Source organism: Bufo gargarizans, chromosome 7, assembly GCF_014858855.1.
Source record: "Bufo gargarizans isolate SCDJY-AF-19 chromosome 7, ASM1485885v1, whole genome shotgun sequence".
NCBI lineage: Eukaryota > Metazoa > Chordata > Amphibia > Anura > Bufonidae > Bufo > Bufo gargarizans.
This window is the reverse complement of record NC_058086.1, coordinates 174,664,978-174,680,014: the sequence shown is the minus strand read 5'-3', so window position 1 is coordinate 174,680,014 and position 15,037 is coordinate 174,664,978. Positions and strand designations below refer to the sequence as shown.

The following is a 15,037-nucleotide window of genomic DNA, read 5'->3' as shown; positions in this document are numbered from 1 at the left end:
AACCTGAGGCTCTCCAGCTGTTGCAAAACTACAACTCCCATCATGCCCGGATAGTCTACAGCTATCAGCCTACAGCAGGGCATGGTGGGATTTGTAGTTTTACAACAGCTGCAGAGCCACAGGTTGGCCATGCCTGCACTAGACCCACATTTTAGTTACGAGAACCTCATGGAAAACCAGTGTGTTATGCAGCTCAGCGACGTGTAATTGTCTGGAGAAAATTACATTTAATCCATATGCAAATGAGCCGTTCAGTGCACCTGGGGTGAGCCCGAGCCACTCAGTGCACCGCTCAATTGCTTGTGCATACACAAAAATGGTCCTTTTTTGTGTACTGTATAAACACAATCTGCTGTCGGCAGACAACGAGTCAGTATGGGGACAATTGATTGCATTAGCGATCATTACCCCCCATACTATCGAGGAGATCGTTGCATGTAAATGCACCAGTCTCCTCCGCCAGCGATCAACAGATTGGCGCTTCCTACCCGACAATCTGACGCTCTGTCGTCCCATGTTAAGGGATCTTTAGTGACAGGTATCATTACATTCTGCTAAGGCTACTTTCACACTAGCGTTTTTACTGGATCCGGCAGGGTTCAGCAAAAACGCTCCCGTTACTGATAATACCTGATACATAGCCAAGACGGATCCGTCATGAACTCCATTGAAAGTCAATAGAGGACGGATCAGTTTTCTGGCAGAGAAAGCGGATCTGTCCCCATTGACTTGCATTGGGGGTCATGCTGGATCCGTCTTTCTCCGCATCCCAGGATGGAAAGCAAACTACAACATGTTGCGGTTTGCTCTCCGGTCTGGGAACGCAACTAAATGGAACAAAATGCATTTTGGAGCACTACGTTCTGTTCAGTTCAGTTTTGTCCCCATTGACAATGAATGGGGACAAAACTGAAGCATTTTTTTTTAAGGTATTGAGCCCCTATGACGGATCTCAATACCGGAAAATATTAACGCTAGTGTGAAAATAGCCCAAGCTAGCTCTAGAAAGTATTGTGCCTGGCTTCACAGTGAATTTCCTGCGGACATTATCTTCCTTCTAAAACAAGTTTTAGACACAATGTAAAGGCTAACTAGGCAACTTAAAGGAATACTAAACTAATAAATGTGTAGTAAAAGTAGACATTAAAGAAATGTACACACGTTGTCAGTCTGCAGGATATTCTGCAGGTCAGAAAACAAGTCTTGTAGAAATCTTGCAGGGAACAGAGGTGTTGGTTTTCTCCGGATCTAGTCCATATTTTAGGCAGTGGCTGAAGGGAAGGGCTTTCTCGAGGTTGTGAGGAGGACATATAAAGTTTCCTAAAACCTATAAATGTGCTACAATAAAACAAAGATCCCACACTCAACAGTTAATCTTCTGCCATTTCCAGAGCTGTCACTTTAGTCGTACATGGCTGTACTGGTGACATAGCTGTGTACCCCATGTAACCACTGCAACAAATCCCTGGCCTCAGTGGTCTTGTGCTGTATACCGCCATGTCACTGCTGCAGTCCTGTGCACAGGAGGGTCAGAATGGTGGAGCTAGAAATGGCAGGAGATTAAAGCGTGCCTAACAAACTTTGCAGTGTGTGTGAATGAGGAATAACACTATTTCTGGCAAACAGAGCACCTGTATCTGGTATTTTAGGCAGTTTTCCCCTCTAGTATGCAGTCCTTTCAGATCTGATGGTTTGAGACCGGCTGCCATCCACTGCACACAGAAAGGTGAGGAGAATATGTACTGTATATATGGGACAACAGCCTAAGGCATCCAAGTCTGCCATAGTAGAGTTCCTATTTTTACAAACAAAACTGAAATTTGCTGTCAGAAACTATGTTTAATAGCACCTTTCATTACATAAGTCATTCCTCATAGCTCCCATGCAGTGACTGGTGGTCATAGCGTGGATGGCAGCTCATTTGTACTGCCCTGTGAGTAAGTGAAGCCGCAGCCCCAGATTTCTCCTGGATTGAATCAGTTCAAGGGGAATAATATAAAGTAGGATGAAATAGCTAGTTACAATAAACAGGACAACCTCATATCCTTCATTGAAAAAATAAAAATAAAATAATAAATATATACACAGTCACTCACCACAGAGGCCACTGTGACCGAAGCCAAGAAAACACGGTGCGAACAAAGAATGATTGTTTTATTACTCTCAATGAAATTGTCCATGAGTTTGGCACAAACAGTAAGTAAAGCCAAGCCAAATCATAAATGATAGGGGAGAGGAGCAGTTGTCACTGACAGTAAACATCCACTCCCCAGATGTTGCACTGGTTTTACTATTTAATACTGGGATTTACATGATGCTTGTTTAGCGAACGCTCCTAGATATGGGGACGTCCCATGCACCATACATCATCCAATTAAACTGAAAATGAAATTAGTTACGTTTCCTCTTTCTTATAATGCTATTAGAGCTTCATAGCCAGGAATTCCCTAAATCTCAGAGGAAGCTGAACCTCATGAGCTGAAGCTAAAAATACCCCCGGCTTGCTTCCTTGACTACTGCACAGTCTGGTTTGACATTTATAGGAGTAGCCTTTCAATGGGATGGATTGTATGATTAGATTTATGTATGCGTCCACGAGAAAAGCGGGGGGCGTGCACAATCCAAATCCTCAAGTGCTGAGAAAAAGCACAACAGTCGGCCATAGGAAACAGCCGCCAAAGAATTCATTTTCTGAAGTACCTAAACAATGCGACCTGTCACCAGGCTGATATGGACGGCTACTGCTCCTCATTTTTCCTGCGTTCGCTTCTATACATGACACTGGCTGCACCTTCTTCAAAATTTGGAGCTTTTAACCCAATCATATGCTGTGTAGTTAAAAAGAGAGTCCTTTTGCTAAGGAGAACTTTCATTAGTGGAAAAAAAGATTTCAGGGCTCCGATCACCTACAAAAGACCAAAATTACAGAAAAAAATAAATTCTGTATAGACTGCTATATGTCTCTGTGGGGCAAAGGTTTAAACGTAATATCAGGAAGTCTTACTTTACTGAGAGAGTAGTGGATGCATGGAATAGCCTTCCTGCAGAAGTGGCAGCTGCACATACAGTGGAGGAGTTTAAGCATGCATGGGATAGGCATAAGGCCATCCTTCATATAAGATAGGGCCAGGGGCTATCCATAGTACTCAGTGTATTGGGCAGACTAGATGGGCCAAATGGTTCTTATCTGCCGACACATTCTATGTTTCTATGAACTACACAGACAAGTCACGTTATTATGACCACTTTCTACATCGGCAGCATGTAGCCCATGAAGGAAGTCATGTGTGGTGTCTGGGTATATAAGGTGTGCGATAGGCTGTCTGCACATATCCCTCTATGCTGTCATGGGTAAAAGGTGTGATACCTATCCAAGGTATAAGTCATCAATTGTTAAATTCAGGAGAATCCCTTTAAGAGGTTACCACTGTGTATTACAAAGATACAGGCCTCACATGCAAAGGGACCCCAAGATCAGATCTCTAGGATTTAGGAAGCCATTATAATAGTGTTTTTATTTATAGGTATTGTCTAGTTTATATTGCTAGCTGCACATATACTGGGAACAGCAAAAGCATGCAGTCAGTGCTGATGTCCGATAGTTTAAAGGGGTTATCCGCTAAATTATATTAATGGCTTATCCTCTGGATAGGTCATCAATATCAGATCAGACACCCCTGCCGTGAGCGCCAAAGCCTCTTCCTAGGCCGTGTGATGTCAAATTTATCGGTCACATCGCCTAGTTGTAGCTCAGCCCCATTGAAGTGAATAGGGCTGAGCTGCAATACAAGGCATAGCCACTAATCAATTAATTTCTACTGTAAAAAAACATTTCCCGAACTCGGCTTTGGTTCCAAGTGGTACCTTGAAACCGAACCTGAGTTCGGGAAATGTTTTTTTACAGTAGAAATTGATTTATGAAGTTATTATGCAAAGTCTTGCGAGACTTCGTGAAGTAATAACTTTGGCTCATAGGAGCAAATACATTCTAATACTGTACGGAGCGCTCGCTTCGTACAGAATTCAAAAGAAGTACTATGTGAATCGACTTCGGATGAAACATCCGAAGTCGATTCGCTGATCCCTAATAATAACCTTCCTAAATTAAAATATAAAGCTTTCATTACACAATTTAAAAGTATTTGAAAACCCCTATTATTAAATTGTTAATGGATAATAGTATATCTTGTGTGGACAGATTATCATGAGGCCGGACTATAATTGTCCTTCTTAGGGTACTTTCACACTAGAGTTCCGTCCTAGGGGCTCAATACCGGAAAAGAACTGATCAATTTATCCCCATGCATTCTGAATGGAGAGCAATCAGTTCAGGATGTCTTCAGTTCAGTCACTGAACAGCGTTTTGGATGGAGGAAATAACGCAGCATGCTGCGGTATTATCTCCGTCCAAAATTCCGGATCAGTTGCAGGAATGCCGGATCTGGCATTAATTTACATTGAAATGTTATAGTGCCGGATCCGGCATTAAAAATACTGCAATGCCGGATCCGTCCTTCCAGAGAGACGGATCCGTTCTTGCAATGCATTTGTAAGACTGATCCGCATCCGGATCCATCTTCAAATGCTGTCCGTTTGCATGCAGATTGCCGGATCCGGCAGGCAGTTCCAGGTCCACTCACCTTCTTCTGGCTGATTCGCTCCGAACAAGGCCAGAGATGGAGAGTTCAGTCCATCAGCGGCCTCCATTCATTTACAACGGGGACGGATAATGGAACTAGCAGATGAGCGGCTCGTTCCCAGTGTAAAAGAACGGAGGGCGCTGATGGAGGGCCATGTTCGGAGCGAAGCACCCAGAACTCTTATTAAACTATTGGACATCAGCGCCGATGGTCTAATAATGGTTATTACTAGCTGCATGCAAGTCCCGTTCTCAGCACATGTGCAGCTAGTAACAAACCCCTTTAAAGATGATAATAAAATGGAGGCATTATATAACCATTATTACACATGCGTACACCTGTCAGGAGAGTAAAAGTTACAAATTATAGACCTACCTTTTTCCTATTCCTAAGAAGCACCTGACAGTTATGTGAACGACGTTCCAAAACACTAAATCTAATTAGATTAGATATTCCTCTTGAGCATTAAGCAATGAACATGTGTAAATTCATAGCCTGAAGTAGTCAGCACATTCAACAAACCATACTGAATACTTATTTTAATGACAGGCAATGACAAATCACATCATCATTAATTCTTAAGCCGATAAATCACCCCAAGCGATATCTCATCCGCTCCAGTTGTGTTACTAGATAAGACAAGCCCGATTTCCTGTACAACGCGTTACTACTCAAAACTATCATCTTATCTGAAACGCATGCTGTATGCCCTATGGCAAACAGGTGGCCGCGGCTGGGTGACCCATCGGTCAGTTACCATATGATGCACATGCCAGGCGTCCCGAACAGGAGCTGAAGCGCAATTCCCCGAGCTTCATATATACAGAGACCCTTCAATAGCTCTATCTATCTCATTTATTGCAGAACACACTAGGGCTTTATACAGATGAAGCATAATTATGACATCATTACCTATGACAGCACAAATATGATGTCATTGAGACAGGAATATTGGATATGTTAGCGTGCCTGCTGTAGGACTTTGGCTCCCTATTCCTATTTCAGACTCCATGTTTGACAGCACTTACAACGTCATGCCGGGGATTTCCTCATATATTAAAAAGAATATAAACTTGGTAAAACTTGGCCATTCAGCCAATGAGATCCCCTCTGCTCATGAGAACAGGTCTTCCATAAACCCCCATCGTACTCATCTGGGAGGTCAGCAGAGGGGAGGCTATGTGACTGCTGGAGACAGAAGAGTACAGCTCATAGACATGAATGGAGTGGCAATGCGCATTCTCCACCTGCCGCTCCATTCATTTGGGGGGGGGGTCTAGCGAGGTACAGGGCCCCGATTAGTGTGAGTGCCAGCGATCAGACCCTGTGGATAGGGTATAACTTAATAAAACTGAAATCCCCCCCATAAAGGAGTTGTCTAAATGGTTTTGATCTTCTTCAAATAAAAATAGATGCAACTTACACAGACATTGCACAGGAGAGAGCTTCCTTCCCCCTCTCCGTGTTGGCGACATGCTTGTGGGGGATTGCCCGACTGCCATATTTCGCTAAGCCAGCCGCCTCTTCTGTCATGGCGGGTGCAGAGACTGAGCCAGTTAGTTGGCCCCCTGCAAGCACATCACCAGTACAGAGGAGGGAGAAGAAAGCCTATGTGGAAGTAGTGGTACAGTACCAGGACAGGGGCACGTTTCTTAATACAAAACTATTAGTAAGTTTCACCAATTTAAATTTTTTCTAGTTGGATTACCCCTCTAAGGTGGTTGTCCAGGATTTAAAAAAATGGCCGCCTTCTTCCAGAACCAGCACTACACTTGTCTATGGGCTGTGTGTAGTATTACTGCTCAGCTCCATTGAAGTGAACGGATCTGACCTGCAATACCACACACAACCTGAGGACAGGTGTGGTGCTGTTTTTGGAAGAAAGCAGCTACATATTCTGCTCCTGGATAACCCTGTTAATGCTTGGCTGTGAATCCATATTTCAATGCAGGAAACGCTGTTGCTGTAAGTGTTTGCTTATTTAACCTACAAGTGACACAGATTATGACATCATGACTCATGATGTCACAATGCCATCTGGCATTACTAATTGTGATGTCATAATGTGCTCTTTTGGGATTAACTGTAGGAAAAAGTATACAAACAACACTAACACTAACAAATTCAACTCTGCTACATACAAATGATTTCTATAGCCACACTTACTCAAATGTACCAAAATCTAAATGGCTCTTCCTTCTGGTGCCCACCCAGGAGCACATGCTCATTACTTCCCTGCCTCCTGGTGCCACATATATATGCGCTGTTGAGAGTATGCCACAAAGTTCCTGCAGTGCAGCTTATGATGGAACATAAAAAACCCTAAACTCTTGCAAAATGGTTTAGATAACGGATCCCGAGTTCCACGTCTGTATTACAGCCCAGAGCTGCATTCACACTCCTATAGCTTGAGAGCAGAAATCTATTCAGTCTCCCCCCAGCTTGCTGTGGTTATTTGCACAGCCTTCGACTCAAACATTGCAGGTTTTCTGCGATTTTAATACTGATGGTCTATCCTCAGGAAGGGTCATCAATATCAGATGGGCAAAGGGCAGAATCCCAGCACTACCGTGGATCAGCTGTTTGAAGAGACTACAGAGATTCGAAAGTGCCGCGGGCTCTTTTTAGTCCTGTGACATCACATTCATCGATCGCATGGCCTAAGCGCAGCTCAGTCACATTCAAGTGAATGGAGCAGAGCTGCAATACCAAGCACGGCCGCTATCCAATGGATGGCGCTGTGCTTGGTAAGCTGTGAGGAGACCATAGCACTCACCGAAGCGTCACGGACCCTTTAAACAGCTGATCGGCAGAGATCCGACACTCGGCACCTCCACCAATCTGATATTGATGACCTATCCTGAGGATAGGCTTTCCGTTTGTGAGATCCGTACAGGGCTCTCTCACAAGCGGTCCAAAACGGATCAGTTTGTATTCTAATGCAATCTGAATGGAAAAGGATCCGCTCAGAATGCATCAGTTTGCCTCTGTTCCGTCTCCATTCCGTTTTGGTGTCCGTCTGATGAAACTGAGCCAAACGGATCCGTCCTGGCACACAATGTAAGTCAATGGGGACGTATCATTTTTCACTGACACAATCTGGTACAATAGAAAACAGATCCGTCCTCCATTGATCCGTTTTGGCTATGTTAAAGATAATACAAACGGATCTGTTCTGAACGGATGCAGACGGTTGTATTATCTAAACGGATCAGTCCATGACGGATCCGCACAAAGCACGAGTGTGAAAGTAGCCTAAGAATAAATATGGATCCCCATATAAACACAGGATCCAAGGACAAAGAAGATGATGTATCTTCAGATTTGTGCCGGCAGACTCCGTGTACGAATATAAAAGCACTGGTATTACAGAATGACTTACCCATTTACTCAGCAGCTTGGACAGATACATTAAAATAATCTGCGGGATTTTCAGAAGCATCAGTAATAAAGATCCCATGACGGCAGTGCCAAGATGGTACCAAAACAGAAGAGACAAGGAGGATAGGATTGGGTGCTTAACTTTCTTTTTATCTCTGCAAAACAAAAAGCAGGAAATTAAGTATAAACCTAGGAGTTGACATATCAAAAACAACACATACCCGGTTATAAACAGCAAAAATGGGAAAAGATCCACAAGATTGAGGTATTCAGATATCAAAAAGAAAATTCACAAATCTAGACGACTGCTGTTATAATGGCTCAGAACAGACCTTCCACTTGTCAGCTGCCTTCCAACAGGTGGCGCTAGAGGCACAGCTTTAGTATTTTTGGGTATAGATAGCAAAGGCCTTGTTCACGTCTCCATTTAGGAGATCCGGTTGCCTGATCCAGCGCAAATAACATGTGTTTGCCATTTATTCCGGAAATTGGCCCATCTCTGCCGGACCTTATTGTAGTCAATGGGGATCCAGCGATGAAGCAGAGGATCCAGCAGGCTGCTCTGTGCCGGAATAGCCAGCCGGATCTCTTAACGGAGATGTGAACGAGGCCTTAGGCTAGCTTCACACACACAATATTGGCAATTAATACATTTTTGCTGGTCCAACAGTGTTGTTAGACATTAACCTTTCTGACTTTATGTTAATTACATATATGAAATGCACTCCTACCTGTGTAAGTACCAGGTAACAGTAGCTCCAGAAATAACGATTTGCTGACATGTGAGGAAGAACTCACTGGTCCATATAAGACCAAATACATGGTACCACCACATGTAGCGGATGCCGGCCAGTGGCTTATACTCCACTTGTCCTTCTGATGACACCTGGGCACTGCCTAAAATCAGAGAAGAGGCAGAGGTTCAGCCTTATACAGTTTTACAATACTGAAAAAAAGATGAATTTACATAAATCTGAAAGTGGGAACGTGAAATTCAACAAGTTGCATTTCTGACATTCATGTAATCCTGACCAAAAATGTACAAGAAATGTATAAACTACTCCCAGGCAAGGGTCTGACAAGCTAAGATGAGATGGACCCCATTATAGTGAGCGGGGTCTTTTGGGCACCACTGGTGTTTGTGAAGTGACGTATACGGCAATGAAGTCTTTTGTTTTTCTGTTCCTACAAAGGAACAAAATAGTGAAATGCAGACGTAGATGTCAGCCTAGCCTAAAGCCACTTTCACATGGTCAGTATTTTGCTTCAGCATAAGCCAAAATCAGGAATGGAGCGTACAGAGAAAAAGCAGAATGGAAAGATTTGTACCTCTTAATGTCCTGGAACCATTACTGGTTTTGGCTCAGCTTGTATTGTTCTGCTCTAACTTACTTAAATAATAAAACAATAACAACATTCAAAATTATCTTTTTAATTGGTCTTTATTAAAAATATGGCGTCCTTTCTTCTGTACAGAGTTGAGATGCTGTAGTAGTACCCTTTGTATTTTCTGTCTTTTCCGTCAGACCAGGAGTGGACGGACTCCTTATCTCTGCTCTCTGACATTATAAACACTCATTATAGCTCAGTTCTTATCTTACTGATAAGAATGTGGCTTATAAATAAGTGTTTATAACCTCTCAGTAGTTTAGAAATAAGGTTTATTAGGTGAAAGTGAAAGTACCAGTCACACGGCTAGAAAAACAGTTAAGCCTTTGTGACAGAACAGCTCAATATTTAAAAAAAAAAGGTCAATTGAAAAAATGTGTTAAACCTATCCTCAGGATAGACCATCAGTATCTGATCCGTGGATGTCTAACTCCAGGCACCCCCCACCGATTAGCTACTTGAAGAGGATGCAGCACTCCGGTTGGCGCCGCGGCCTCATTGCAGCTTATCCTAGCTCAGTCCCATTCAAGTGGGGCTAACCTGCAATACTAAGCACAGACGCTATCTAACAGCTGATTGGTGGGGGTGCCGGGTGTCAGACCCCTGCCAATCAGATGCTGATGACCTATCCTGAGGACAGGTCATTAGTATAAAACACTTGGAAAACCCTTTCAAGGCCCCTTTACAAGAGCCAATCTTTTCACCTCTATGGGGCTTAAAAAGACAGACGAGCGTCTTTTCTAGGAAAAGCCTTTTAATATTATATCTATGGGTTATATAATTTTATCCAAACTGTGTTGTCTAAGTTCACACTTCTACACTGAATCGAACACCATCCTATTAATGATCGTTAACACATAATGGGGGCCTCAGCCTATTCTTTGCACTTTTAATTTTCTGCATTTTCAGTACTTGAATGAAAAGAAACCATCTCCACGTTCCCTGATGTACAGAAATATTCCACTTGAGTCCATCCTTCATTGTACATTTTTACATCATGGAATCTATTTCCATTCAGATTTTTAGGGGGACTTTATTTCTTATTGTTGGTAGTCCTTTCCAGGAACATTCCTTAAAAGAGGTTCTCCAGGCTTTTAATATTGATGACCTATACGCAGGATAGATTACCGAAATCAGATCGGCGGGGGTCCAACACCTGCCAATCTGCTGTATGAAGGGAAGGTGCGCGCAGTGCGCACGTGCCGTCTCTCTATGCTGTGTCTAAGGCATTACAGCACGAGCACACTGCGCGCGCCTTCCCTTCATACAGCTGATCGGTGGAGGTACTGGGTGTCGGACCCCGGCAGATCTGATATTGATGACCGATCCTATCCTAAACTTGAATGAAAAAGCCTATGTCCAAGTTTCAGTCCACAATTACTGGAGCCACACACTTTATTCAATGGCTGAGATTCTGGCGTGCCTATGTCTTGGATCTGAAATGATTATCTATCTCCTATAGCCGTAGCCTAGATAACTGAAGACAGATGCTACAAATGACCACAAGCATTTGCCGGGGTAGTCAAGTTTCCCTAAGTGCAGAAACCTCCTTTCTATCACAGCGTTTACTTTCTCCTCCTTCTGTTCTGGTTTTGGAGGGGTTAATCGTAAAACTGTAAATTCCATCTTTATAACCCAACATATTGTATACCTTTATTAAGAATCTGAGTCTCATCCCAGATATAACATACTGTACGTTTTAAAGTAGACAGTCCAGTTTCTATGATGGCTAAAAGAATGATGGGGGTTGTCCTAAAATCGACACTTATCACCTATTTCTAGGATAGAGGATGAGTGACTGATCACCAGAGGCCCCTGCGATCATATGGGTCCCGTGCCCAATGAAGTGCTGCAGCTCAAACGGGGAACATGGGACCCCCATACCCATGGTCAGTGGGTCCCAGCAGTGGTGATAGGTATTGATCTTTGGACAACCCCTTTTAAGATACACCATGACAACCTTTTTGGACATATAGGGGGTTATTACCTAATAAAAATAATATTGCGCAAGTGACCCCAAAAAGTTGCAAAGACCTATTTTGTGTCTTCCTTTTAAGATCTCAGTTAGTGCACAGATGGGCTATGTAGCAGAGGCTGGAACTCAGAAATAGTACAAGATCGGTAATCTAGTATATTTACAAGACTACTCAACATTTGATAAGGCTTTTATAATACAAAACTCAGAAGTTATAAAAAATAAAATAAAAATAGTTTTGTCTCTGTGGCAAATGTGCAAGCAGATTCCCAGACCCTCATATTACAGTAACATGTTACTATACTGACATCTGGTGGTCAAAAACAGCACTGCAGGATTACCATTAAACTGTAGATATTGGAGGACCATCTAATTATATGCGGAATGATGATAACAGCACTGAACCGGTGCTCTAATGATGTGGTGAATTTAAAGTGACACTTTTTAGTGCCCCCTAGAAGTGGCTTTCATCCCTAGCTTTGGTTTGCATGGCCTCTGCCTCTTTATTCATCCTCTATAGGACTGTCGAAATGAATGAACGGAGAAGCAGCAATGTGTGACCTCCTCTATTCATAGGGGGCATGGGAGTCCCCTCATGACGGAGGTCTCAGCGATCGGGCCGTTAATGATCAGAAACGTATCCCATATCCTGTAGGCAGGGGATAAGGTTCTAACTTGGCACAACCCCTTTAATACACAATTTCCATGACTGCTCTTAAAGCCAAGAGTGCTGATCCTTAAGTAAAGAGTTACCTGCTCCCTGCCACCATTCCAGCATCAAGTATCTGGTTCAGCTCTTTCTAGTCCTAGGCGTATAAACATCTGGACAGGGTCACGTGTGCTGCGTCCACCAATCACTGGCCTCAGCGGTTATATGTCCCCAAACAGCACATCACTTCTGTGTTACTTGTTGCATGGGGGGGTCATCTCACCACTGAGGCCAGTGACTGGCCGCAGCTGCACACATAACCCCCTCCAGATATACAAGTGCCTTGCAAAAGTATTCACACACCCCCCCCCCTTGACTTTTTTCGTATTTTGGTGCCTCACAACCTGAAATTAACATAGATTGCTTTAGGATTTGCATCATTTCATTTACAGAACATGCCCACAACTTTGAAGATGTTTTAAGCAAACAACAAATAGGTCAAAATCACAGAAAAAGTCAATGTGCATAACTATTCACCCCCTAAAGTCAATACTTTGTAGAGACACCTTTCGCGGCAATCACAGCTCCAAGTCGCTTTGGATAAGTCTCTATGAGCTTGCCACATCTTACCACTGGGATTTTTGCCCATTCCTCCTTGCAAAGCTGCTCCAGCTCCTTCAGGTTGGATGTTTTGTACTTGTAAACAGCAATCTTTAAGTCTGACCACAGATTTTCTATTGGATTGAGATCTGGGCTTTGACGAGGCCATTCCAACACATTTACATGTTTCCCCTTAAACCAGTCAAGTGTTGCTTTAGCAGTGTGTTTGGGGTCATTGTCCCGCTGGAAGGTGAACCTCCGTCCTAGCCTCAAATCACGCACAGAGTAGTACAGGTTCTGCTCAAGACTATCCCTGTATTTAGCACCATCCATCTTTCCCTCAGCTCTGACCAGTTTCCCAGTCCCATCCCCACAGCATGATGCTGCCACCACCATGTCTCACTGTGGGGATGGTGTTCTTTGGGTGATGTGATGTGTTGGATAGCGTTTTCTTTGATGGCCAAAAAGTTTAATTTTAGTCTCATCAGACCAGAGCACCTTCCTCCATACATTTTGGGAGTCTCCCACATGCCTTTTCACAAACTCACAACATACCTCTTTGTTTTTAGCTGACAGTTATGGCTTTCTTCTGGCCACTGCCATAAAGCCCAACTCTATGGAGCGTACGGCTTATTGTGGTCCTATGTACAGATACTCCAGTCTCTGCTGTGGAACTCTGCAGCTCCTCCAGGGTTACCTTAGGTCTCTGTGCTGCCTCTCTGATTAATGCCCTCCTTTCCCGCTACACGAGTTTTGGTGGGCGGCAGTATCTTGGCAGGTTTGCTGTTGTGCCATGTTCTTTCCATTTGGTTATGATAGATTTGATGGTGCTCCTGGGGATCATCAAAGATTTGGATATTCTTTTAAAACCTAACCCTGACTTATACTTCTCATCAACATTGTCCCTTACTTGTTTGGAGAGTTCCTTGGTCTTCATGGCAGTGTTTGGTTAGTGATGCCTCTTGCTTTGGTGTTGCAGCCTCTGGGGCCTTTCAAAAAAGGTGTGTATATGTAATGACAGATCATGTGACACTTAGATTGCACACAGGTGACATCATTTCACTAATTATGTGACTTCTGAAGGTAATTGGTTGCACCAAAGCTTTTTATGGGCTTCCTAACAAAGGGGGTGAATACATACACACATGACAATTTTCTATTTCTAGTTTTCTATTTCTAAACAATAGTTTTATTTATATATTGTTCTCATTTCACTTCACCAACTTAGACTATTGTGTTCTGATCCATCACATAAAATTCTGAATAACAAAACATTGAACTTAAGGCTGTAATGTAACAAAATACAAAAAAAGTAAAAGGGGGGTGAATAATTTTGCAAGGCACTGTATACAGGCCAGGGACTGGAAGAAGACAGATTGAACCCTTGGCACTAGAACCGAGTGGTGCGGAGCTGGTGAGTGAATTCTTATTTATTTGATAACTTATATAAAAGATGGAATAACCTTTTGAAGGGGTTGTGCAGCGCTAGTAGATTGATTACCTCTGCTCTCAATATCAAGATAGCGGGGATCCAACGTCTGGCAGCCCTGTTCATCAGCTGTTTGAAGACTTAACGGTGCTTGTATTTAAGTGAACAGGACAAGCATTTGTAGTTACACCTCACTGCCACAAGGTGGACAGCGTGTAGTTGAAGAGGACCTGTCACCGCTTCTGACATGCCTGTTTTAATAGCTACAGGTGTTCCCCATGTAATAACAATTCTGAAGCCTCTATTCTTATGGCTCTAAGTTGTGCCGTTCGTTTATTATTTTAACTAGACGTTATTAATGATTTGCTAGCAGTCTGCAGTAAGGGTACAGAGGGGTGTTACCAATTGGGGGTGTAGTGCCCTAGAGCAGGAAGTACTTTGACATTTGGACATGTGCCTATATCCCCTATACAAAGTTAAAACTTCTTACTTTATTTCTCTTGAAAGGGTTAACTTAGGCTACTTTCACACTAGCGTTCGGGTGTCCACTTGTGAGCTCCGTTTGAAGGGGCTCACAAGCGGTCCCGAACGCATCCGTCCAGCCCTAATGCATTCTGAGTGGACGCGGATCCGCTCAGAATGCATCAGTCTGGCAGCGTTCAGCCTCCGCTCCGCTCGCCTCCGCACGGACAGGCGGACAGCTGAACGCTGCTTGCAGCGTTCGGGTGTCCACCTGGCCGTGCGGAGGCGTGCGGATCCGTCCAGACTTACAATGTAAGTCAATGGGGACGGATCCGTTTGAAGATGACACACTATGGCTCAATCTTCAAAACGGATCCGTCCCCCATTGACTTTCAATGTAAAAGTCTGGACGGATCCGTTCAGGCTACTTTCACACTTAGAAAATTTTTAACAATATAATGCAGACGGATCCGCTCTGAACGCAAGTGTGAAAGTAGCCTTACACTGTTTAA

The 15,037-nt window shown here is 43.4% G+C and overlaps 1 protein-coding gene across 1 annotated transcript in view; it reads right to left on the bottom strand.

Moving 5' to 3' along the window:
* Positions 1–15,037, bottom strand: part of SLC44A3 (solute carrier family 44 member 3) — an 80,289-nt gene that overhangs the window by 24,465 nt on the left and 40,787 nt on the right. Inside the window, exons 10-11 of the mRNA XM_044301950.1 lie at positions 8,753–8,918; positions 8,023–8,176 (exon numbers count right to left, since the gene is read on the bottom strand). Coding sequence (XP_044157885.1) covers positions 8,023–8,176; positions 8,753–8,918 — 320 coding nt within the window. The remainder of the gene's footprint in view (positions 1–8,022; positions 8,177–8,752; positions 8,919–15,037) is intronic.